The following is a 26,971-nucleotide window of genomic DNA, read 5'->3' as shown; positions in this document are numbered from 1 at the left end:
GCACCCTTTCTCCTGGGCAGTAACACAAACACTATCTAGTCAGGATTTGTCGCACAGTACTCAAATTCCCTATCTTGCTGCTACTTTTTGCTCATTTTGTTAATTCAAGCTAGTCTTTGACATTTAAGTTATATCATCTGTAACAACCTTGGAAGATGTTGAAATCATCAGCATAAAATGTCTCTGGTTTTATGAACTATGGGAGATATTCTATCCCCACCCTGTTCCCATTCTTACCCCTAACTTCAAGCAGAGCAATTGCCCGAGAGGGGTGGCTTGGTTGTTTTCAGTTGCTATCCTTGGTTGATATCTGGCAAGACCCTGAAAACACTTTTCTCTGTCCCAAGATGTTTCTTCTGAGAAAAAACCATTGGGTTAATTAGGACATTACATAAAATATCACCTGTAACAATAAATGTGTAAAATTAACAGATACTTTATTTTGGATATGGTGGAGCTATATGTACTTTATCTGTGCTTATTGTTGACTAGTGTAATTTTTTATGCTTAGGGCAATGTGGAGACATGGCTGGGACTTCTTCTGAATGGAGTAAAAAAGACATTGCACACCATAATCAGACAAGCATCTATAGCCATCAGTGACTCTGGATTCAAGCTCTATGACTTCCAGGCCATGTATCCAGCCCAGATTGGTCTTCTTGGAATTCAGATGATCTGGACAAGAGATGCTGAAGATGCGTTAAATATTTCCAAGACAGACAAAAAGGTGCTTTATTATTACTAACAGATTTATCTTGTAATCCACTTTTCCCAGTCATTCTATGCTATTGAAAAAGCAATTCCACCTACTGTATGGTTAAAAAAAATAAGTGTGGGGGATAAAGGATAACTAACTGATCTCAATGGGTCTGATCCCTGGGACACCCCATAATCTCTAGTAAAGGGACTTGAGTCTCCGCTGAGAACAGCAGCTGTAATACTTGTGTTCCACATGTATCTTGGCATTTTCTTATATGTTTCTGTATTAGATGCTGTTAAATAGGCAACTTTACATACTTATTGTTAGAAGCCCTGTGCATTTTAAAGATTATACCAATTGTCTACCCATGACAACACATTTTGATTTTGAAGTGTTGCCAGCCCTGCTGAGAAATGACATAGAACAAGGGATTAGCCAACCATATCTCCTGCAGAGGAAGCGCATTATGGCCTAGTGGTCAATACAGTGGATGACTGTCTTTGTAAAGCATTGATGCACCAAATCAGCCAGACTGGCAATAGCTGAAACTCCTAGTTTTCTGAGCCAGAGACTTAGTTTTATGATGTTAACCCTTTTAATATAAAAAAAAATCTCTTTAGACTTTGTTAAAAACATAAAGGGGGAAATTTATGAGAGTTCCGCCTGAGAAGTACGTCAGGGAGAAGGCATAGATTCGCGATGGGCAGGCAGGGGGGTCTTGGCAGGACAGGGTGGAGGCGTGGCCTCCTCCCGCGCCTCATTTATCGTAATTTAGGCCTGCTAACATGCGTTAATCATGAACCAAATCTAGACCTGCTGGAAGCAGATTCGGACTCCCGGCTGGCAGGATTCAGGAATCTGGCCGTGGAAAGGGTGTCTGGGTCTAATTTAAGACCGGTTAGGAGTACCCCAAAGAGAGATCTTTTTAACCACCATATTGTCTCTTTGGTAAAGGTTATGCAAACAACAAACCAAAAATTCCTCGATCTTCTGAATGATTTGATTGACATGACCACAAAGGATTTGACCAAGATGGAGAGAACCAAGTATGAGACTCTGATCACCATTCATGTTCATCAGAAAGATATCTTTGATGATCTGGTAAGCTAAATTTTCCAGTCATTGAAATTAAAAGGAATATTGGGCTATGTTCACACAACATAGGTAAAGTATTAATCACGGCCATTGTTGCCATTTGCAACACAGCTGTGATTAATCCTTTACCTACATTGTGCTGCAGCTGAGGGAATTCCAACCAGAGTGTATACACATAGTATAAAACTGATATGTCAGTTTTTTGTAGCCGCTATTCATTGAATAGCGGCTGCAGAGAACCTATCAGTGCACACAATGGAGCGTGTGGCGGCGAATTGGGATGCAGGCGCACACTTATGCACCCGCATCCCAATTTATCAGAAGTAAAAATCATTTGGCCGGTACTGCAGTACCGCCCGGGATTATCCTCTCTGACATCGGTGTCTTGCAAAGTGAGAACATGGCCTTAAAGTGTCACTGTCATTACATTTTTTTTTTTTGCAGAAATCAAAAGTACAAGCGATTTTAAGAAACTTTGTAATTGGATTTATTAGCCGAAAAATGCATTTTTTATCATGATAAAGCAGTTTGAAGCTCTCCCCCCTGTCTTCATTGTTCTCTATGAAGAGGGGAGGGATGGAGGGAGATGAGGCACCAAAACAGGACAACAAAGAGTTAATTTACAGCTACATCACCAGACTCTCCTCTGACATCCACACTGACCTCTCTGACCTCTGAATAGAGGCTTTCAGCGGCTCTCTGTAGTGTAATCCTTTGTTCTCAGCTCTCTGCTGCCGACCAATCTCCCTCCTCCCCCTCCCCTCTCCATAGCACAGACAGGATCCGACTGATGTAAAAGAGTCGAGATTTCCTGATAATGAGCAGTGAATGAGAGAGAGGAGGGAGGGGGCTGGGAAAAGGCTTTTTGAATGCAGATAATGGCATATTTGCCTAATAAACCCAATTACAAAGTTTCTTAAAATCGCCTGGACTATTATTTTTGCAAAAAAAAATAAAAATTAACGACAGTGTCACTTGAAACTGTATATATCGTTTCTAAACACTGTGTCGTCTGTATCAGGAAGTTTTTAGCAGTATCTCCTTCATCTCTATTTGTCAATTATTTCCTGTGATAAGTTCCGGACACTAGCTGTTGATGTTCCATCATGGCATCTGTCCTCAGCCCACAACTCTGTGTCTGCTTTTGGGCCACATGGTGGCTCAGTGGTTAGCACTGTGCTCTTTCAGTGCAGCATCATTTCAAGTTTTCATTGCGAGTTTAAATGGGGAAACAAATGTGCTAAACACATTACACCAGTTTAGAACAACATATGATAAAACATAATTTAATCAAAAGGTATGACTTTTTTTTTTTGAGGTTCGCATGAACATTAGATCTGCTTCAGACTTTGAGTGGCAAAAACAATCTAGATTTTATTTCATTGAAGATATAGACAAATGTATCATCCAGATTACAGATGTGGAATTCAGCTATTGCAATGAATACTTGGGATGCACGGACAGGCTGGTTATCACGCCTCTGACTGACAGGTAATCTATACTTAACATGATTTATGAAGATGTCAGAGAATTTTCATATTTAGAATTGGGTGCAACACAGAGGGGGAGATTTATTAAGGATGGCATTTCATATACCAGACAAAAACTAAGGGTAATTGGGAAAAGTTATTAAAAGGTGTATTTTTCTTTTATGCATTTTGATTAGAGATAAGTGAATTTTGTGGAACCTGAACGCACAGCATTTGACTCTTGATGGCTGGAGAACATGGAGAAAGCCAAAGGGCTGCTAGGATAACATGAATACAGCATATGGTTGTGTCCATGTTTTCCAGGCAGTCCTATTGCTGCTTCCAACTTCTTCAGCCACCGGGAGCCAAACACTGAACATCCATGGTTTCATTAACCTTACTGTAAATTTGCTCATTGCTAATGTTGATTTGTTGAAAATTAAAATATAAACTCTGTGCACCATTATTGGGCAAGTTGTATTTTTGAGGATTCATTGCATTATTGAACATCTACATTGCTGTTGGTCAATCCAAAATTTTAATAAACCGCAAACTCTGAGGTGTAACTCCTGGGCCCTGTTTCTAAGTTTTGTTACTTGAATCCCCAGTGTATTTTTTTTTTATTAACACTGGTCTCTTTATATGTAATAGAGGGGCTTTGAACCCCTTCCATCATAAAGACTACCCCTGCACTTTTTGCTTCTGCCTAAAATACTAGTGCATCTGTAAGGATCAAGCTGCAGTTGTCTGTATTATCATGGGACATATTACAAGTTAGAGAATGTGAACCAAAGAGAGACTCCTTTTAAACCTCTAGCCAAGAAACCTTCTATAAGAATTATTTGGAATAATATAAAAAATATAAAGACGCAACGTCCATTACCACAATTCTTGCAAAATGTATCAAAAATCCTTTATTAATCTTGTTAAAAGTGGTAGGGAACATCACACACAAATAAACACTGGTGGCTGGTGCATTTTGGTGTCAAACATTACTTACAGCACTATTATAGTGAACTTGTCCGGTCAGAAACTTTGCCTAGATATTTGTTTGTGTTAATTTATGGATTATTGTAATTTCTAGAAACTTTTATTTTAACATACAGTATTTCCTCTAAGAGAAATGTAGGTGGTAAGTGAGCAGATGTTGACAAATCAAGTTCATTCACGGATATTACATTTTTAAATTGTAGTTTTCAATAGGATTGTTTTACTGATATGTACTCACCATTCTTCTATTTGTAAAGATGCTACATTACCCTGTCACAAGCTCTGGGTATGAGCATGGGTGGTGCACCAGCAGGTCCCGCTGGCACTGGAAAGACAGAAACTACCAAAGACATGGGCAAGTGTCTTGGAAAGTATGTGGTGGTTTTCAACTGCTCTGACCAGATGGACTACAGAGGTCTAGGCCGTATCTACAAAGGTAAATTTAAATCTACATCATAAAACTCATCACCCACTGTTAATGATCTGTAACCATAGCACATTTTACTTAAAGTTACAATTACAAAAAGATGTGCTGTCTTGACATTGGCAGCCTGTTCAGCCAATCTGGCAGCCAATTTCTGACAGTGCTGGAACGCCGCTGCCGCTGGTGATTGGCTGAATAAGATGTCTCGAAAATAGCAGCCAGAGCTTTCAGCAGGGGACCAGAAGACATTGTGGGGAGGGAAGGGAGGGGAGTGAGATATGTGTTATTTTTTATTTTTACTGCATCCCCCAACAACATTATTGTTTTAGCAAACTTTGCATAAGTGAAGAAAATGTTGTAATATGTCTTCTTAGATGAGTATTTTGTTCTCCTCTAATAAGGACCTCCCTTTGCCCACCATAATCATTCTTTCTCAAAATTAGCTCAATTCTATCTTTTGTTTACAAGACAGTCCTGCGGCTCACTCCAAAATTATATTACAAACTGGCAATACAAGTCTATGGGGGGTGAGGAGGAAGTGACTAGCGAAATCAAAACAGCAAAGAGGCAACAAAGAGGAGCTACTTTAGTAAAAGACCTATCCCAGTTCAGACTGTTCATTACTGCACTATAGTGTCTTTCATGCTGCTTCTGCACTATAGAGTATACTAGAAAGACACAGAAGAGCTGGACCCCCTCCTTTGTGTGTATAGTGTTTGACATACACCATAGATGTTAGGCTCTGACCACTTGTTCAGGGACAATTGAAAATTAGAGATGAATCCAGCAAATGAGAAATCTGATCAAAAATCCTATATACAAGTTATATAAGGGCGAAAAATATTGCTGCTCCCTCATTTACACCCACAGGACAGCGCATCATGAAAAGTTACCTAAAACAACAACTACACTTTAACTAAAATGGTTTGTCTTGTCAGTGCACATGTTCCATACACCAGTATTCATATTTGGGGGACACCTGTAGTTGCTAAATGCATACTGTTGTTGTTCAGACCTTGTTGTTGCCAGTAGATGGCAGTACAGAACAAGTCTAAACACTAAATTGCTAGTCAGATAGGTTAAACTGATTTAATTATGTAAATTAAAAGGGATTTTTTTTTTGCCAAATATATAAATTAATGGTGCATTTAATTTGAATAGATTTACACTGCTAAATGAAAGATAATTATAAAGTTTCGCTGGCTCTTGTTAGAAAAGCTATGTTAATGAAATTGGAAGTAGGTGTTACATGTGCAGTATACATGAGGGATTTTATTTTTCTTTACTAAATGTACTGGTCTAAATTGCTACTACACATTATCAATAGAATTGCAGCCAATGTCAGCTAGTAGGCAAACTATCCAGATACAAGGTCAGACTTGGTATAATAAATCAGAACAGATCTACCTCAAAGAGGACTCTGCACTTTCTACCTTCTTAAGGCCCTATTCCACGGAGCGATTATCGTCTGTATTCGGCCGATATCGGCCGCTACGGACGATAATCGTGCCGTGGAATAGAGTGCAACGATCAGCCGACATCGTTCATGTCGGCTGATCGTTGCAGTCGCTTGTTTTTCAACATGTTGAAAAACAAGCGACTGATACAGCAACGATCTGCTGCCATCGCTCCGTTGAATAGGAGCATCGGCAGCAGACGCTGCTGTATGCTATGGGCTACCCGGACAATCAGCGATCACCCGGGCAGCCACCCTCCGCAGCTCCCCGCCGCCCCTCCCGCACTCACCCGCTCGCTGCTGCCACGCTGAATAGCGGCGACAGCGAGCGGGGAACGAGGAGCAAACGAGTGCTGAGAGCGCTCGTTTGCTCCTCTAAACGACCAGTGAAATAGGGGCTTTAGCACTGTTCTTCAAATCAAATTTTTGTGGTCATAAAACTTTGTTAGCCTTTCACTTCATGCATTCAAGTATAGTTAGCAGGCGCTTAGAATAGGTCAGATATCAAACTAGCAAGACTCAAGAGCAACACTGAAAGGACCTTACATGTGAAAGGTGTATTTCTTTTGAGATTTTGACACATTGGCGCCTGACTCCAACTTTTTTCCTCTGGAGTGGCAAAGGATGCCAGCAGGGGGAACAAGTACAAGTCCTATAAGAATATTTAGCGTTATGCTTCTGTCAGGATCCAATTTTGTATTTGCTATTAGACATTGCTAAAGTAAATCGTAAAGAAAAATGTATAGTAAAGCAACCATACCCTTCCGCTGCCAAGAGTTTTTGGAAATTTGGCACCTCCAGTGGCCAGGACACATTTCACACTTGTGGCATGTACAAATAAAACAGAAATGACAATATAAGAGAATAATACTATGCTCCCGCAACCATATATTTTCTGAAAGTAGACTAACTTTAAAGGACAAGTGCCATGAAAAACTTTTTCCCAGTTGTATAACTCTGTAATGTGCTTCAATCACCTATCTGCCTCCCTTCCCTGTCTTTTCCCCCCTCCACCCCCCACCAGGAAGTGTCCTGACTCACACAGACCTAATGACTGTCATCATTGTCACCAAGCTCTTCTCTCAGCTCCTTCTGTTACACTAGCCTCCCCCCTCCCCTGCCTTGTCAGGTGACTCACCTTGCTCAGCTCCCATTGGCTGAACAACTGCAAGCCATCACTTGTCACATGTCCCTTGCTTATCTTCTCTCCGACTGACTCCGGCACATAGGCAGCCCATCCCCACCTCATACTCTCTCCTGCTGCCGTGAACTCAGTGAGTGAATGAGTCATGTGACTAGAAAAGATAAGCAATGACAATCGGAGCTGAGCAAGCGGAGTCACCTGACAAGGAGGGGGAGGCTTGTGTAACAGGACCTAGAGCAGCCCTCCTGCTGATGACTCATCCTCACAAGATGGAGCTGCCTGGTGACAGACGACAGTAATTAGGTCTGTGTGAGTTAGGACACTTCCTGGTGGGGGATGGAGGGGGGAAAAGACAGGGAAGGGAGGCAGATAGGTGATTGAAGCATATTACAGAGTTATATAACTTAGTAATGTGCTTCAATTACTGGGAAAAAGTTTTTCATGGCACTTGTCCTTTAAATACACAGACACTTTCATGCAATTTTGTGTCAGACATACACAAACAAAAAAATAGAAAGTATAGGAAGTTGAAAAATATATAAACTTTATTTCAGTTCTGTACATACAATATTAGATTGGAAAAGGTACATTTAAAAGTTGATTGAATTTAAACCTTACAGGACAGGGAGAATACAAAGGATATGAGCATTAACTTGATACAAATATAAATGCAATGTGTATACCTCCCAAACTATACATTTACCCCCAGAAAAAGGTCTAAAGCTAAAAGGGTTATGGGGGCTCATCTCAGGTATGAAAAGCTTTGGCAACTATTAGTCCAATCCAGTGCTTACTTGTTCCTGGCTCTGTTGCAGTTTTTCCTTTACCGATCATCAGCAGATGAGCAGAGTGTGAACATTGCCTTAAGGGCAGCTTTACACAGATCGTATTGCAGTGGATTTGATCTAAATAACTAAACACAGCATCAAATCTGCTGCGGGTCTACTGCGGATCCTGTACGTGTGAATGCACCCTAAAGGAGAAATGGACAATTGCATGAGGATGCATGGGGGTGCGGTGGGGGTTAATTTTGTGCGGAAGACACCTCACTGTCCAGCTGTCAATAAAATTTGACTAATTTGCTCCATTAGTGCATTAGTTTCTATAGAGCAAAGTCTTTTCTCCTTGCTGCCTTGGTGTGGAACACACTGTGCACACTTCCCCTGGCTGTATCTTGGGATCACAGTGGGTTTTAGGGCCCTATTACACCAACAGATTATGTGACAGATTTTTTTCAGCCAAAGCCAGGAATGGATTTGAAAAGAGGAGAAATCTCAGTCTTTCCTTTGCGACCTGTTCTCTGTTTATAGTCCGTTCCTGGCTTTGGCTGAAAAAAATCTGTCAGACAGCTGTTGGTGTAATAGGGCCCTTAGAAGTAACACCTGATGCTATCAGTAACATTTGATATGTGAAAAGTTACTTGACATTTTAGTAACGCTAAAGCATTATAAGTTACTCATCTGGATTGGTGGGTTGTCTATGTAATACAGGATAGGACAGGACAAGCCCTTTAGCGTGAGAGATATTTTTTGACCCCCTTCTTTACAAATGATCAAACATTACTCACTGTATAAACTGAATTGGACATTTGAAAATAGTTTTTTTAGTTATATAACCCTTTTTAATGGAGCCCTATTGGCGACTTCTTCTGTCCGGCTATAATTTGAAATGGATTTCCGCATTACTTGTTAATCCTACTATTACTCAGAATCCTCTGCAGAGTATACATAGTCTATTACAGCCTGTATTATAAGTGCACACTACAGTAGGAGCAGCATGAGGTTTAAGTGACTGTAATATTGTTAAATTATTCAGTAGCCAGTGTCCCATTTAAATACCGAGTGTAATATTGGAATGCAGGCACTCAGTAGACTTTCCCTGAAGCTGTGCAGATATATTGAAAGCGATTAGCAAGCAGCACAGTTAAATAATTGTACTGTCTAATTCAGGTGTCACTTCATGTATTTTCTGCTTCCCATTAAAAATTCCAGAAATGACCGAACTGTAACCTGGTTAGATTGGATGGGTCTCCTTCAGTGTTACAAGGGTTAACTAATGTCTGCAATCATTTGCTAATTCATTGCTTTCTGAATCTTAATGCGAGGAAAGTAGAATATGTCTGGATGAAAGTATTTAAAAGCTTAAGTGAAGAACCGAATAGAAAAGCGTTTCCACCTTATAAAAGAAAGCGAAGAGTGTCCAAGGTCATGTTATCATGAAAATGCATCCCCAGGAGAAGTCTCTGCAAGGAACACCTTTCATTATATTCTATCCTGTACAGACAAAACTGTGGTTGTTAAATGTGATGGCGATAAGATTTGTCACACAACACACAGAATTAATGTACTTGATACTACTCAGAAATTGCTTTGTCTAGACATACTGTATACTGACTAATATAAAGAAAGAGTGGAAACAAATGTGCAGGATTGTACATCCTTGTCAAATTTCCAGCTCTCAATGTAAAATTCCCCCGATTTTACAGATAGCAGAGATGTAATATGGACCGAATGGATGGTATGATACATATATCACTCTCCGAGAGAATGATTGATTACTTTTTGTTATAAATTACATTACGCTTTGTTTATTACATTTGGTGGTTTCATGTACTGTAGTTTTGTTGTATTGTAAATATCTAATATAAATAGCTAAAATAAGCCATCAGATACATCTGAATATCATAATTGTCAATGAGACCTGACACCCAAAAAGACACATAAAAGTAACGTGTTGAGGCTGGCTTCACAGTACATATATTTCAATCAGTATTGTAGTCCTCATATTGCAACCAAAACCAGGAGTGGATGGAAAACACAGAAAGGCTCTGTTCACACAATGTTGAAATTGAGTGGATGGCCGCCATTCAATGGCAAATATTTGCTGTTATTTTAGAACAATGGCTGTTATATTGAAATAATGGCCGTTATTTACTGTTATATGGCTGCCATCCACTCAATTTCACCATTGTGTGGACAGATCCTTTCTGTGTTTTTAATCCACTCCTGGTTTCGGTTGCAATATGAAGACCACAATACTGACTGAAATATATGTAGTGTGAACCCAGCCTAAGGTCACACTACCTAGTAACCAGACTAATACCCATTCTATTGGGTATTTGATATCAAGTTGGCACCACATCAAAGGGTGAAAATGGGCAAGAATGCTTTTCTGTTCTAAAACCATGCTCTGAATATACAAATACTCTAATATTCTTGTAAATAGAAATGTAGATGGAGAACTTCTTTAGTGCTCTATGCTATTAATTCTAATCAAGCCATGTGACAGAGGGGAGGAAATATCATACTAGGGGGGCGGTGGGCTCATCCAAGGTGCACGGGTCGGTGTGTGGGAAAAGAACGGCGCTAGGAACCGGGTGGCGTTTCAAAAAAGGTTTGCGCCTCTGGCATCTCTACGGAGTCGCCGATCAACTAATGTGAGGGTAAAAAAACAATGTACATTCGCTTTAATGTTTGGCATAATTAAATAGAAATAGAATGAATTTTTATCGGGAAGTGCTCGTATTGCAAATATTGTGGAATGCTTGTGATATCATAAGTTTTCCTCATACAGTACATTTTAAGACCTTATCTGTTTCTTATGGTATAAAAGCCTAATATGATTTGTGTCTCACACAGGCTTGGCACAGTCTGGCGCTTGGGGATGTTTTGATGAATTCAATCGCATTGAGCTGCCTGTGCTGTCAGTGGCTGCACAACAAATTTACATAGTCTTACAATGTAAGAAGAACAAGAAAACCCAATTTATATTTACAGATGGTGACGTAGTGGACATGGATCGAGAGTTTGGAATATTTTTAACTATGGTAAGAACTTGGCACAAAAGATACTGACCAAGCAGAATACTTATCCTTGCCTTAATAAATTGGTGGGAGTGGCAGTAGAGAGAAGATGCATTTCTTTATGTTACCATGCTTTTGTTTTTCCTGTAATTTACTGTATGGAATAATGGCACAGTAACAGTTACCATTATTATTTTTAGTCTTTTGCTTGCCTTTACCAAGATACTTTGCGCAAACATCCTAAACACAAGCTGCTGGCACATATTTATTCTAACTCACTTGACATATCTAGTTATATAAACAAGTGTTATTGTTTGTAACTATTTTTTTTAACCTCCTACAGAATCCAGGTTATGCAGGACGTCAAGAGCTCCCTGAAAATCTAAAAGTTCAGTTCCGAACAGTGGCCATGATGGTACCAGATCGAGCCATTATAATGAGGGTAAAGCTTGCTAGTGCTGGCTTTCGAGACAACCAAATCCTCAGCCGTAAATTCTATACCCTGTACAAGTTGTGTGAGGAACAGTTATCTAAGCAGGTAGGTTGATCAATATGGGAACATGGCAAGCTCAGTGTCCCTCCAGTGCCCTGTGCCCCTCAGTGTCCCTCTGCCATCACCCTCTTCAGCAGCCACAGGCCGCACAGCTCTGGGAGTCGGGTCGTGACATCACCGTTTTAACCAGGAAGTGAAGCCTTGATGCAGTAGTAAGTGCAGGGAAAAAAGCACTTTAGAAGCATTTCCCGTAATAAGTGTATATTGGTGATTTGTATAACTTTTGGGGGGCAATACAATACTGTAATTTTTTTTTTTTTACTGGACTTCTCCTTTAACCTCTTAAGGACATATGACGTACCCGTACGTCATATGTCCTCACTTGCACTTCAAAGCGGGGCCGCGCGGAGGCCCCGCTTTGAAGTGCCGCGGTCGGATCGCCGTGCCCGCTAATTAGCTAATCGGAGGCAGCTGTCAAAGTTGACAGCTGCCTCCGATTACCGGAGGCAATGTTTCCCTGGTGTCTAGTGGGGGAGATCGCTCCTCCGGGACCCTGTCCCGGAGGAGCGATCTCCGTTACTGATGCCGGCCGGGGACGCGTCCAAGATGGCGCCGTCCTCGGCTCGGCACTCGTTCGTTTTCGGCTGCAGCAGCCGAAAGCAAACGAGTGCCGATCTCATGGATCTCTGCAGCATATCTATTAATCACATTCCTGATCTCGTACGGTAAACGGCGTCAGCGCAAAAAAATCCCAAAGTGCAAAATTGCGCATTTTTGGTCGCATCAAATCCCGAAAAAATTTAATAAAAAGCGATCAAAAAGTCGTATATGCGCAATCAATGACACCTCACACAGCCCCATAGACCAAAGGATAAAAGCGCTATAAGCATGGGAATAGAGCGATTATAAGGAACGTATATTTGTTAACAACGGTTTGAATTTTTTACAGGCCTTCAGATACAATATAAGTTATACATGTTATATATCGTTTTAATCGTAATGACTTGAGGAACATGCATAACAAGTCAGTTTTACCCAAGGGCGAATGGCGTAAAAACACATACCCCCCCGTTTTTTTTTTCAATTTCACCACACTTTGAATTTTTTTCTGGTTTCGCAGTGTACTTTATGCAAAAATTCAGCCTGTCATTGCAAAGTACAATTAGTGACGCAAAAAATAAGGGGTCATGTGGGTTTCTAGGTGGAAAAATGCAAGTGCTATGACCTTTTAAACACAAGGAGGGAAAACCGAAAACGCAAAAACGAAAATGGGCCCCGTCCTTAAAGGGTTAAGACCATCTTGATCTACTGTACCTGTTTGTATAGTTACAAATCATCCTATTCCACAATATAACATTCTCTGAAGTAATCAGTATATATGTTGGTATTATGCCCTAAATGCACAACTGTTGTTTACTGATAGACTTATCATATATATATATATGCTAATATTCATATAGTTGAGCAATTCACCTAAAATACTATCATCTAAATCAAAGTCTTCCTCTGCATATTACATCTTCTGCACTTTTGTTAACATGAAGGTTACAAGTACATTGCTGTGACAAGGAGTGTCCTCCTTCCCTGCCAGATTTATCATGATTTACGCCCGCTCGCAGACTTATCATGATACAATCATGATACAAATCTACACCTGCTTCCTAACAGGTGTAGATTTGTTCTGCAGTGCCTGTGCAGGCACAGCGCCGTCCGTCTCCTCTAAGAGGTGTACGCCTCTTAGTAGATCTGGTTGCGGAGAAGGTTGTGGGGCTTTATTTAAAACTGTCTTGATTAATGTCCCCTTAAAAGTCTTGTTTCAATGCTTAAAGTGTACCTATTGTTATATCTTTCAAAATCTAAATCAATAGTAGATGGGAAATAAAGCAAGTTTGCAGTATACATACATTTTTTTTGTGTTATCCTGCTGTAAAACAAAGGGGAACTTACCAGAGATCCAGGTCCAGCCTCCTGAAGGCAGATTTTTTTACTTGTGCTGGAGAAAAAAAGAGACTAAACACAGGAAGTCTCTGCCAGTGCAGAGAGTCACGGCTCAATGTGTCCATCAATCACATGATTGCCTTCTCTCTGTTAGCTCTTAGATGGCCTGGGATACACAGGACTTCCTGTTTTCTGAGGAAAAAAAAGAGTCAGAAAACAGGAAGTGCCGTGTTTTCTATCATAACTAAAAAAAATAAATAATGAATGTAAATTGCAAATTGCAATTTGCAAAAATATCACATCTGCTGATTTAGATTTTGAAAGTTATAATGACAGGTACACTTTAAATATACTTACAGGTGGAAAAGTAGAATAAGGATACATTAAGTATTATATTTAATGTATGCATTTATACTGTACATATTTCCATTAGGTTCATTATGATTTTGGATTAAGAAACATTCTCTCTGTCCTTCGAACTCTGGGGGCAGTAAAAAGATCCAACCCTGATGAACCAGAGAAAACTGTTGTAATGAGAGTTCTACGTGACATGAACCTTTCAAAGCTGGTATGTTACTGTGGGTTGGCTTATATGTACTTATATAAATCATAAACCAGACATTTGCCATGGTGTTGACATAGCAGGTGGCAGCTTTGTAAAGAAACCTGATTTGCTCTGACAATATATAATCTTATTTTTGTCCTATTATTATATTACTATTTTATTCTTGTCCTTTTTGACATGTTGTGACTAGAAAAGATGATGTGTAAAATATTACAGATAATATTGAAAATAAATTTTAAATATTTACAATTTAGGAGAAATTAAGGTTTAACGTTAGAAGGGTGTATGAGGAGAAAAATAGGAATACTGAAGATGCAGACAATAAGGTCCTATGTCAGTATACTTTCTTTTTGTTTTCTTCTGTTATTTTTATAGCTGAATGATACAAAATCGTCATTCTCTTTGAAGCAGCCTTTGGATTAGTTCTAGCAAATAGCTTTACTGTGCAATAATAATACTCAATAATTCTTTGTGTTTCTTTGCTACATATTAAATAGCCTAATATTACTGACTAAATCCTAGGTGGATGAAGATGAACCTTTGTTTATGAGCCTTATTAATGACTTGTTCCCTGGAATAACTCTGGATAAAGCTGGTTATCCGGAGCTGGAAGCTGCCATTCAGAAACAGACAGAAGAAGCTGGGCTTATCCATCATCCTCCTTGGATTCTGAAACTTATCCAGCTGTATGAGACACAACGAGTCAGGCATGGTAAGAATGCTAAGTGCACTGTGACAAATAGAATAACAAAAACAGTTTTTTGCTAATATTTTTTCTTATATTTTATTGGAATAGTTTTATAATGTCTTTTATAATGTCAATCAGTTCTGGATATATTATTGGCTGTTAAATTGGACATCTATGATTTTGATTTGCGCTCCCGATTTTGACTATAAAAAAATGGCACCATGTTGTCTATAGTAAGAATATTTTTTGTTACCCAAAGCAACCAATCAGAATGGAGTAAAATGTAAGCTGAGCTCTCATTGGTGGCTAAGGGCAACAAAGAGTGTCTTAGTATAACACAACCTAAAAAATATGTCCCTCATAACCTTTTAGTCCATACCTAAATCAACTTGTCTGTGTATTAGAATTTTAAAAACAATTGCAGCTTAGGCAGTAAAAAAGCTGTCATTGCTTAGATCAAATGTGGAGACACCTAGTTTTTGTCGTTCCACATAATAGCCTGCATGGCCCACAATAAAATAGTAGATTGTACTCAGGGCCGCCATCAATAGTTTCAGGGTTCCATACAGCTGAAGCATCTGGGCCTACCAAACCTATATCCCCTATCTATGTCCCCTATTAGGGACATTTTATTGCTCTTTTACAGCCTGATTCACGTGCCAAAATATGTGCCATATAAATGACCAAAAAAAAAGGGTTGACACTTATAGTGCGACTCAACTTTAATACAACTTCTGATACATCATAGTGACATATTAGAAGTTATGACAGGTGGGCTTCCAGGTGCTGAGATCCCCAGCAATAAGAACTTGGCTGAGACTTGGCTCATAAAGTCCAGCACTTTGTTCTGCTTTATTATAGTTTAAAGCTTTATTACAGATACTTTAAGATGTCATTTTTATCAACGAATGTGGTATTTGATGCCAATCGTGTCCTGTATTATGGATCTAGGCTCCACATATTAATACATGGAAAAAGTGCTGGAGTTTTGTTTACGGAATCCTATGCACATTTACAGACACATTAAAATATACAGTACATTGTACCAGGAGTGTACGCAGGACCACAACATAACATGTTATCACCAAACTATTACTAAATAAAATATAAATAAAGTACATATAGTAGATACCAGCTCCCCACAGTCTCTGAAGACTGTATAAGGGATTACACTTACATCCAGCAACAAACAGGTGATGTCTTCTCTGATCAAATTTGGTCACTTTCCCTTTAGCTTATCCATTTGCAGTAGACTGCCATGATGATTTCTTTGAGCCCCAGCTGGTGTCTGCAGTAACTGCCAGACAAGCATCTTATGCACTTTTCCAGCATCCTCCTTACCATTTTCACCTTCATCCTCCTGCCCAGCAGTTACCGATAACATTCAATTCTAGGCCGCAGGTAGCCTCAGGCCTGCAGGATACTAGAGGCCAAGGGTGCGGTCCCCCTTTGCTTCCTAAAGGAAGAGGCTACTTACAAGCCTCTAATGACTAAAGGCATGAAGCTGCCTGCAGGCCTTGAAGATGAGTGGCACCTTTAACTGTATGTGCATTAGGATGTGCTTTGGGCTAGGTTCACACTATGTATATTTGAGGCTGTATGTTTGAGGCTCTATAGCAACCAAAACAAGGAGTGGATTGAAAACACAGAAAGGCTCTGTTCACATAATGTTGTAATTGAGTGGATGGCCGTCATTTAATGGCAAATATGTGCTGTTATTTTAAAACAACGGCTGTTGTATTGAAATAATGGAAGTTATTTACCGTTATATGGCAGCCATCCACTCAATTTCAACATTGTGTGGACAGAGCCTTTCTGTGTTTTCAATCCACTCCTGGTTTTGGTTGCTATGAGGACCTGACATGAGGACCAAATACAGCCTCAAATATACATAGTGTGAACCCAGCCTAAAGATATAAAAAGCGTTGCTCACCCTCATCCTCCACAGTATTCAACTGAAGTTGCTCATACAGTTGACAGAAGCACATATGGGTGGTTAAAACTGTGAAAAGAACCCTCTATACACCCTATGGATTAAACTATATACTATACATACATGCATACATCATATACACACGGCACAGATACTGTACAAACATGCATACATTACAATAGAGACAATGGAGGGCAGTGTAACAAATAAATAGATGCACAAGCCTCAATCCGATTGGTCTAACCCAGAATACTTAACTAAAAACAAAATCCAAACAACAGCATCTTCTTTATGCAAAAATTGTGTCTTTTTATTTTACCATCAAGAGCTCTAAAAACTAGAATATATGTAGAAAAAACAGCTGGCAGACCAATAATATTAATAGTAATAATTTAATTAATGGTAAATACACATAATAGAAAAATGCAGAGAGACGGACTCAATCAGTGATATCACTAAAGGGGGCAGTGAGGGTCTTGGGGAGAACACTGCAGACTGTATAGGGAGATGGAACTGGCCCTCCAACTTGTAGCTTGGTTAAAAAATGGGCCATTCTTTGCTGTTCTTTTTTTCCAAGCAATACATTGTAGTGCCGGCAGCAGTGGCCCGTTTCTGTATTTTTTCTGCCTGGGCTTTTTGCAGCTGTATCGGTAATACAGCCCTGATTGTATATTGCACTTCTGCTTACATTGTCCTTTGGGTACCTGCCTAGAGAATGTAACAGGGAAGACACAATGGGGAGGACATAACTTCGTAACTATGTACATCCATGAATTATGGACCATATAGCAGGATTGTGAATTCCATATTACTCTATTTGCAAATGGTCTGTTGAGCAAATAATGTTTCAATTGTGGTAAGAAGTTGTCTTTAATCTATGTTTACAGGTATTTAAGTTGTCATTAATCTGTATTTACAGGCATTTATAAAGGGGTTTGCACATTTTATTAGTTTAATGTGTAGTACAAATGTTATCTTGAGATTACAACAATACAGTGTTAGATGGCTGTCAAGTACTGTATATATTACAGATCCTATGGTTAGGTTTATGCGTGTCTTGTCAACACACATTAAGTACTAAATCTATTGTTTTTAGAATAGTATGACAAAATAAAAGTACAAACCTGTTTTTCCTACTGGTAGATTGTAGTTTTAGGTTATAAGAGTAACAAAATGTGTAATCGGTCATAAAAAAAGAAGAAATACACATGATTTCAGATGAAATAAAATGCCTTCTGTTATTTGCTGAGGCTGATTCATCAAATACATTTGCAGCTTTTTAGAAACAGTGATGAATTAGCCCCGTAGAAAAAGTACTGTAGCCTGGAGTGTATTGCCAAAGAGTAGAACAGACAACAATAACAGACGTTTACCATGCTGCTGTGCCACTGAAAGCTAATCATAAGACAAGGTTTTTGATCTAAAAACAAGTTGTCTGTGGTTTTAAATACAGGAAAATAAAGCTTAGACATCTGCAACTTTATATTATTTCTGCTTGCAGCTAACTAGAACATTTAACAGAATCTTTAATACAATGTATCTGTGTAGACAGCAGAGCAATTCTTTTGTCCTGGTATCCAGGCTGATCACCATTACCTAGATGTGTATTGAACCTCTGGCTATAAACAAAAATGCTTATATTCCCTATAAGGCTAGATTCACACTGGCGTTATTTCCTCTGCCACAGTACCATTTAGCTGTTCCGATTTTAAAGTACATAAACTGAATCTGAGGTATCCGTCCAACATCCCATTCATTTCTATGTATTTTTATTGTGCTCCCTTTGTCATAGTTGTGCTCAGTTTGCATGTATTTTGTCAGTGTTTGGTATTTTTAGAACGGAGAAAAAAATCCTGCATGCACTTTTTTTTCTCCGTTCTAAAAAAACTGGAACACGAACAGAAAGTGCACTTCCGTTTTTTTTTTTACATTATAATCCATGAGGACGGATCTAAACAGAAGGTATTTCCGTTTACATCCATTTGCAAGGTAACAGTTTTCAACAGTTTTTTTTCACTAAGCATGCGCAGAGAAACCAAAGAAGAAAAAAATTATATGTAAACGGATGCTGTCTGTTTTTTAAAACCAAAATGCAAACGGACCATGAAAAAAATTAACATTTTGCAATCATTCTGCATCAGTCTGCTCATCAGTTTATGCTAGAGATGAGCGAACCTGGAGCATGCTCGAGTCCATCCGAACCCGAACTTTCGGCATTTGATTAGCGGTGGCTGCTGAAGTTGGATAAAGCCCTAAGGCTATGTGGAAAACATGGATATAGTCATTGGCTGTATCCATGTTTTCCAACCTTAGAGCTTTATCCAACTTCAGCAGCCACCACTGATCAAATGCTGATCGTTCAGGTTTGGATGGACTCAAACCCAAACTCGGTTCACTCATCTCTAGTTTATGCTTATCCTTTCAATTAAAAAAAATAAAAAATATTGTGAACGCTATTGTGAACCCAGCATTATGTAGATCTGGAGAAGGGTTGTTGATCCAAGTATTTATTCAGCTTTGGAGTTGGGAAGGAATTTTTTTCCCCCATTTTCTCTGGATCAACACTGTAGGATAACAGGCTGAACTAGATGGACATATGTCATACAAACTATGTAACATAAATGAATAAAGGCCTCCCCCATTTTTTGATATTAGTGTTAGGCTTTGCCAGAGTTAAAAAGAAGAACATGATCATGCTCAATACATTGTAGTGTATAAAGGATCAAACTATCACTTGTACAGACTATTTGTGGAAATAATAAAAATATAACAATATGTTTTTGAAAACATTCTCATTCATTGCATAAAAATAATATATCATATTGCTGTCATAAAAAAGCACTTGTCCAGCTCCTGTATATTGATGGAAAAATAAAAAAGTTATATTTCTTAAACCAAAAAGCTGTGTAAGGAAGGGGCTCAAAAGGGAAGCTTAGATTTTATCTTTTTTAGGCTGCGTTCACACTACGTATATTTCAGTCAGTATATGTATATTTCAGTCAGTATATTGCAACCAAAACCTGGAGTGGATTAAAAACACAGAATGGCTCTTTTCACACAATGTTGAAATTGAGTGGATGGCCGCCATTTAATGGCAAATATTTGCTGTTATTTTAGAACAACGGCTGTTATATTGAAATAATGGCAGTTATTTGCTGTTATATGGCGGCCATCCACTCAATTTCAACATTGTGTGAACAGATCCTTTCTGTGTTTTTAATCCACTCCTGGTTTTGGTTGCAACATGAGGACCACAATACTGACTGAAATATACGTAGTGTGAACCCAGCCTTACATGTCATGGAAACAAATATGTGTTTTAGTGCCAGATAGAGAGCCAGTTTTCCATTTGGCCACCCTTTTCCCATGCATGTTGCTATCAGTTGAGCACCTATGTGTGTTTTAACATCTAACAATTACAGTATGTTTATGGTGTATATTAGCATACTGGTAAAACACACAAGTGGCACACACAAGGGATCCATTAAGTTCAGTAGGCACAAAGTACTCTAATTCTGACAACATTTGATCTACTGCAAGTGTATGCAGTTTTTTTTTGCAGACCTCAGACATCTGCCATATATGTGTCAGGATTCCATTTTGCTAGTATGCCGAAGTATACCACAAATGTGCTGTCATTTTTAGATGTGAACATAGTCTAAGCACTGATCTTGACTATTATGAGCATGGGTCTTTGTTCCAACCTTGTAAGGGAATAGTCAGCCGATTTGTGCTCTAACTGTTGACCTATTTGTAGCTCCCTTCATTCATCAGCCATTCATCATGAATAAACATCATAGAGCAAGATTTAACAATAGCTTTTCTTCACCTAATGTTAAGTAGACCTTTTAAATGTGATTATATTACAATCTACGTTGTTTGGTTTGTCTTCCTAAAAGTATTGCAAGATAAAAACTATGGTAATCTTACCTGTTGGTATTAATTCAGATTTTTGCTTAGATCTTTGGGAACTTGAAACATTGTTTATAGACTATGGTGGAGATTTATCAAACATGGTGTAAAGTGAAACTGGCTCAGTTGCAACCAATCAGATTCCACCTTTTATTTTCCAAAGAGTCTGTGAGGAATGAAAGGTGGAATCTGATTGGTTGCTAGGGGCAACTGAGCCAGTTTCACTTTACACCATGTTTGATAAATCTCCCCCTGTGTTCTAATTCTGTTCAATGCAACTTATTTTAAACAATGTCTCCAAACTGTTTAGTCTTGCTCTATGATGTTCTTTCATGATGAATGGCTGATGAATGAAGGTAGCTACAAATTGGTCAGCAGTTAGAGCACAAATCGGCTGATTACAGCAATGGTGATTATGGTAAAGTTAGCATTCTGCACACAATGCTGTAATAAACCTGTAAGAGACATAAATAGAGTTTGACATATTACAAGAATACACTATTTGCTATTTTAAAGTTCTTTGCAAGAGGATAATTGGTTTGGATGTTCATGAATGCTTTTCAAACAATTTGGGTTCTACAAAAAAAATGTTGTGCTTAGTGATACAAACTCTCTGACTTAATAATTTGGAAACTTTCTAAATAAATTACAGAGTTATTGATTTTGTAGCCAGAATGAGATTTGATGCAATGGTTGATTTGTTAACTAAAATGGTTTTCTGACCTTTACAAGTTTTCTATATTTTCTCTTGTATTTTCCATTTATTTAGTAATACTGTAATGCAGAAAAACTACAACTCCTATCATGCCTGGACAGCCAAAGTATGATGGGAGTTGTAGTTTTGCAACAGCTGGAAAGCCAAGGTTCCCTACCCTGCTATAATGTGATCACTAAGGTACAGCGTACTCAACAACCAAGATTCTAGTCTGAAATATGCATTGTTGTTTAAAGGAATGATGACTTTGGGACCCAGTGGCGCAGGAAAAACGAAGTGCATTAATGTTCTAATGAAAGCAATGACTGACTGTGGAGCACCTCACAAGGAAATGAGAATGAACCCGAAAGCTATCACAGCCTCTCAGATGTTTGGCACACTTGATGTGGCCACAAATGATTGGACAGATGGCATATTTTCAACTTTGTGGAGAAAAACATTAAAAGCAAAGAAGGTAAGCTCAGCAACTGAAACAGACATTCACATATTTTCAAAAAGACAAAATTGTTCAGCTCTCCTAAAACACCATTCACACTAGGCAAGAGCATGTCAATATGGCTGAAATTGCAAATGCATAAAAACACACACACACACACACACACAAAATGCAAATGCTCATCACTAATGCATCAGATCTAGAGATGGGCGAACCTGGAGCATGCTCGAGTCCATCCGAACCCGAACTTTCGGCATTTGATTAGCGGTGGCTGCTGAAGTTGGATAAAGCCCTAAGGCCATGTGGAAAACATTGATATAGTCATTGGCTGTATCCATGTTTTCCAGACAAACTTAGAGCTTTATCCAAGTTCAGCAGCCACCGCTAATCAAATGCCGAACCTCCAGGTTCGGATGGACTCGAACCCGAACCCGGTTCGCTGATCTCTAATCAGATCCCCTAAAATGCATCAGAACTGCTAAGAAAATCTCCATAAATATAATGGTATACCATTAGCAAATAGTGTAAACTATCTGTACTGTGTCTCTATTTAGTCATAAGTGGTGGGCTGTTGCATTTTTTTTGTGTGTGTGTTTTTGTGTATTCACATATTTTCACATATAAAACAGTAGCAGAATATGTGTAAAATATCTATATATCTATATATATATATATATATATATATATATATATATATATATATATATATATATTTATAACAGTATCAATCTGTATTATAAAGTAAAAGAAGCAAAAGAGAAGCTCTTAGGGGAAACAGTATTATGTAAGGGGAGAAACACCCTGGATGCAAATATTTCTACAGATTTAGGCTATGTTCACATTACGTGAACACCCGGCCATTCCGTGTCACCCCCTTTTTGCATTCTGACATCTCTACACAGGTGTAAAGGGTAAATTTTGCGTTTTTCACACCTTATTTCATTTCATACGTCATGGTGTTTGTTCAAGTAAAAAGTGTCCTTTTATCAACTGCAGATCGTATTAAGTGGGCGTGGCCTCGTGGCATTAGCGCCACTTAGCCCCGTATTGTTGGCCCCTTTGACGACCATTGGTTGGCCGACGTAAATGGGGTGGGGTCGAGACCTTTCGGCCAGTCTGCTCCAGTGGTCGACGAGGGGGCGGGGCCAACTGTGGCTTTGTGGGCGGGGCGAAGTGGCACAAATGCTGTGAGGCCTCGCCCACTTAACACAATCTGCAGTTGATAAAAGATGACTTTTTACTTGAACAAGCACCATGACGTATGATATAAAATAAGGTATGAAAACCGCTAAATTTACCCTTTACACCTGTGTAGAGATGTCAGAATGCAAAAAGGAGGTGACAGTGTCACTTTAAGTACCGGCCGGATGATCTTTCCGGCCGCGGAGCTCTGATGCGGGCGCATCAGAGCGCGCCCGCATCAGAGCTTCCCATAGCCCACAGTGAGCCGCTTGCTTCACTGTGTGAACTGACAGGTCTTTCTGCGGCCGGAATTCACTGAATTCCGGCCGCAGAAAATTGACATGTCAGTTTTTTCCGTCACTGCATGGGCTCCCGCCCGGAGCGTATACAATGTGTGTACGCTCCGGCCGGGATCCCATTAAAAATAAGGCTATGTTCCACCCCTCAAAACTACGGCCATAGTTCTGCGGCGAGAACTAAGGCCGTAGTTTTACGTAGTGTGAACATAGCCTAAGGCTTAAAATGACGTTTGTCATTTTGCTGTTTGGCTGCCCATAATAACAGCTGTTGTTACAATATTCTAGTTAAAGCCTTTATTACACAGGCAACATAGAGGATCAAGGAGCGCTGTCAGTGCTAGTTTGCTCCTCGTTCCCTGCTGGCTGCCGCTAAGCAGGTAAGGGCAGGTGAGGCCGCGGGGAGGTGCGGGTGGTCTGCCCGGTGATTGCTAGATCGTCTGGACAGCCCCTAGAGGGTAGCGGCGGTCTGCTGCCGCTGCACCTATTCCACAGAGTGACAGCAGCAGATCACTGCTATCACAGTCGTTTGTCTTTCAACATGTTGAAAGACTAACAACAGCAGCAATCAGCCAACATCGTTCATGTTGGCTGATCGTTGTCTTCTATTAGACAGGATGTAATAGTGACAGGGGCCCTCTCCTGTCACTGCGGGGGTCCTGATCGCTTTAACGAACCTCCAGATGTCTCTTGCATCCCTCCGTGCGGTCCGATTGGCGCTCTGCTGATTGAGTCTGCCACAGGCAGGCACAATCAGCAGAACACCTATTACACTGATCAATGCTATGCCTATGACATAGCAATGATCAGTGTATGTAATCTAATAATTGTATGTAAAAGTCCCCCAAAAATAATTAAAAAAAGTTCTTTTTACAATACCCCAAAGCCCCCTCCCCCGATAAAAGTTAAAATCGCCCCCCTTTCCCATTTGATAAATAAAATATATAAAAATAACATATTACATAATGTAGCATACGTAATTGTCCAATCTTTTAAAATAAAACAATTGTCATTCCATCCATTGAACGGCGTAAAAGAAAAGAGGGAAAAAAGCACCAGGATTACCTTTTTTTTTTTTTACATTATAAATAAAAATAAATTTAATAAAAAGTGATCAAAATGTCCGATCTACTCAAAAAGGGTATTTATAAAAAGAAGAGATCATGGCACAAAAAATTACACCCCATACAGCCCCATAGCTGAAAAACTAAAACCGTTATAAGAGTCACAAAAGGACCATTTTACCAAAAACTAATTGAAAAAAAAAAAAGGATTTTAATAAAAAAAAAAAAAAACTGTGTAAACCTGCATATGGTTGTGTTCAGACTGACCTATAGTATAATGGTATCATGTTAGTTTTACTGTATAGTGCATTACGTAGACACAGGAACCCACCAAAAGTTACCATATTGCATTGTTTTTTCTTATTTCACAAATTTATATTTTTATAAATAATATTTTGGGGGTTCTGTCATACATGTTATGGTAGAATGAAAGATGCCATTACATAGTACACATATTCCCAGAGAAAATAAGCCCGTACTTGGCCCTGTAGTTAGAAAAATGAAAGTCTATATCAAGCAAAAAGTAAGGACATGGCACTCACCCATTAAAGTCTTCACCGTATCTTTATTAGATTGCTGCAAACATCATAAAAACAGGTATAACGAGAGGACGCCTAGCGTGTAGCAGCGACAGCTGTTTCCTGCCTATTCGGCACTTCTTCACGGCTACCCTAAAGCATACCTTTCACCAAAATTATCTGTTGACGTCATCAGAAATGTTAAAAGCAGGGCCGTCTTACCCATTGGGCTTGGTAGGCGGCTGCCCAGGGGCCCCTGCGTCCTAGGGGGCCCCTGGCCGCTTTGACATACCCGTATTTTTAGCTTTATAAGACGCACTTTTTTTCCTCCCAAAGTGGGAGGAAAACCTAAGTGCGTCCTATAAAGCGAAGACGGCTCCCAATCAGTGTCGAGCACCCCAAGGAAGCCATCCTGCCCGCCCCCTCTATTGCTGCTCACTATGCATATGCATAGTGAGCGGCCCTGAGTGACCCCCTCCGCCCGCCCAGCCCGCCCCTTCTATCACCGCTCAGCTGAGCCGATCAGAAGCTCAGGAAAGTGCAATGAGTAGCACTTTCCTGGGCTTCTGATCAGCTCAGCTAAGCGGCGATAGAAGGGGCGGGCTGGGCGGGCGGTCCCGGAACTCACCCATCCGCCGGCCCCAGCAGCTGATGTCTCCTGGCAGCGCGCACTCCCGTCATCCTCCGGGCACAGGCAGTGGGGTACAGAGACGCTGCCTGTATCCCGGATGTGTCGTGCAGTCTCTATCATTCATGATAGAGGCTGCAGGACACTTCTGGCACAGGCAGTCTCTCTGTACCCCGATGCCTGTGCCCGGAGGATGACGGGAGTGCGCGCTGCCGGGAGACATCAGCTGCTGGGGCCGGTGGACGGGTGAGTAACTGGTTTGTTGTTTTTCTGTTCGGCAGGGGGCACTGGCTACTATGGGGGGCACTGGCTACTATGGGGGGCACTGGCTACTATGGGGGCAATGGCTACTATGGGGGGATTGGCTACTATGGGAGGCACTGGCTGCTATGGGGGGGATTGGCTACTTTGGGGGCACTATATGGGGCATTGGCTACTATGAGGGCACTATATGGGGGCATTGGCTACTATGTGGGGCACTATATGCAAAGATGGTGGGTTTGATGGCCGCAGGGGTGGGGTGACGGTCCAATGCGCACCTCTGCCCAGGAGCCCATAATGCTGTTAAGACAGCCCTGGTCAAAAGCTATTGATCAGAAGATATAGCAGTCCACTGTAATCCCCAACTGGTGGGGCCGTCCGCCAATATTCATAATGGAAGTCTATAAGAAATTATTGATGAACTGAGCCACTGGCCGACACAATCTTTTCCCAGCTATATCTTCTGATCTGATGTCTGATTCGAAAAAGCAGTTATTTTGTTGTCAAAAACAGCACCACTCCTGTCCTAAGGTTGTGTGTGGTATTTCAATTTAGCTCCATACACTTCAGTAAAACTTTGCTGCCAACCCACACCCAAACTGACGACAATAGTGGTGCTGTTTCTGAAAGAAAGCAGCTACATTGTTGTAATTCTGGATAATCCCTTTAAATAGGACCTGTCACTAGATTTAGTTTGATGAACCAGGAGGCATACCTGAATCCTGCTGGCTTATGTTGCCTTGTGGCACTGTGTATGCAGTTTAACCCCTGGTTAGCAAAGGGGATGTGACTTATTGGTATTATCTACAACTTGAGATCTCATTCAGTCTCTTGCCCTGCTGCCCAGTGGTATCTCGCATGATCTATGCTATCTTGTGAGACCAGACGGCAGCAGCCTTTGGTAAGCCTCCTGGTTCTTTATACTATATTTGATGACAGGTACAGGTAAGGGTACATTCACATGTAGGGTGTTTTCAGTTACATGTTTTTGACGCTGGATGTTTTGTCTCTTTTGAAGCACAAAGACAAGCAGGAAAAGATGCAGCACGGTTTTGGCTTTACTCCTGCTTGTTTTAGTGGTTCAAACTCATAAGAAAAGACAAACATGCATCAGAAAACACTGCAGGTGTAAGACTGTGGGCAAATGTCTACTTTTGTTTCTCACATTTGTGTTTTTTTTTTTTTTAATCTGTACTACACTGAAAAAAGATAACATTGTAGGTGTGAATGTACCCTAATGGTACAGTAACACATACTTAGTA

General features: G+C 40.0%; 1 protein-coding gene across 6 annotated transcripts in view; it reads left to right on the top strand.

Annotated features, from left to right (window-relative positions):
• LOC138783454 (dynein axonemal heavy chain 5-like) overlaps nt 1-26,971 on the top strand; it is a 245,444-nt gene that overhangs the window by 117,460 nt on the left and 101,013 nt on the right. For all 6 annotated transcript variants that reach the window (XM_069958163.1, XM_069958164.1, XM_069958166.1 and 3 more), the window contains 9 exons: nt 512-727; nt 1,655-1,801; nt 3,114-3,286; nt 4,512-4,690; nt 10,917-11,104; nt 11,424-11,618; nt 13,945-14,079; nt 14,599-14,788; nt 21,561-21,778. In XM_069958163.1, coding sequence (XP_069814264.1) covers nt 512-727; nt 1,655-1,801; nt 3,114-3,286; nt 4,512-4,690; nt 10,917-11,104; nt 11,424-11,618; nt 13,945-14,079; nt 14,599-14,788; nt 21,561-21,778 — 1,641 coding nt within the window. The remainder of the gene's footprint in view (nt 1-511; nt 728-1,654; nt 1,802-3,113; nt 3,287-4,511; nt 4,691-10,916; nt 11,105-11,423; nt 11,619-13,944; nt 14,080-14,598; nt 14,789-21,560; nt 21,779-26,971) is intronic.

This window comes from Dendropsophus ebraccatus, chromosome 2 (assembly GCF_027789765.1).
Source record: "Dendropsophus ebraccatus isolate aDenEbr1 chromosome 2, aDenEbr1.pat, whole genome shotgun sequence".
NCBI lineage: Eukaryota > Metazoa > Chordata > Amphibia > Anura > Hylidae > Dendropsophus > Dendropsophus ebraccatus.
Note: the sequence above shows the minus strand (reverse complement) of the source record. Positions and strands in the feature narration are given on the sequence as shown.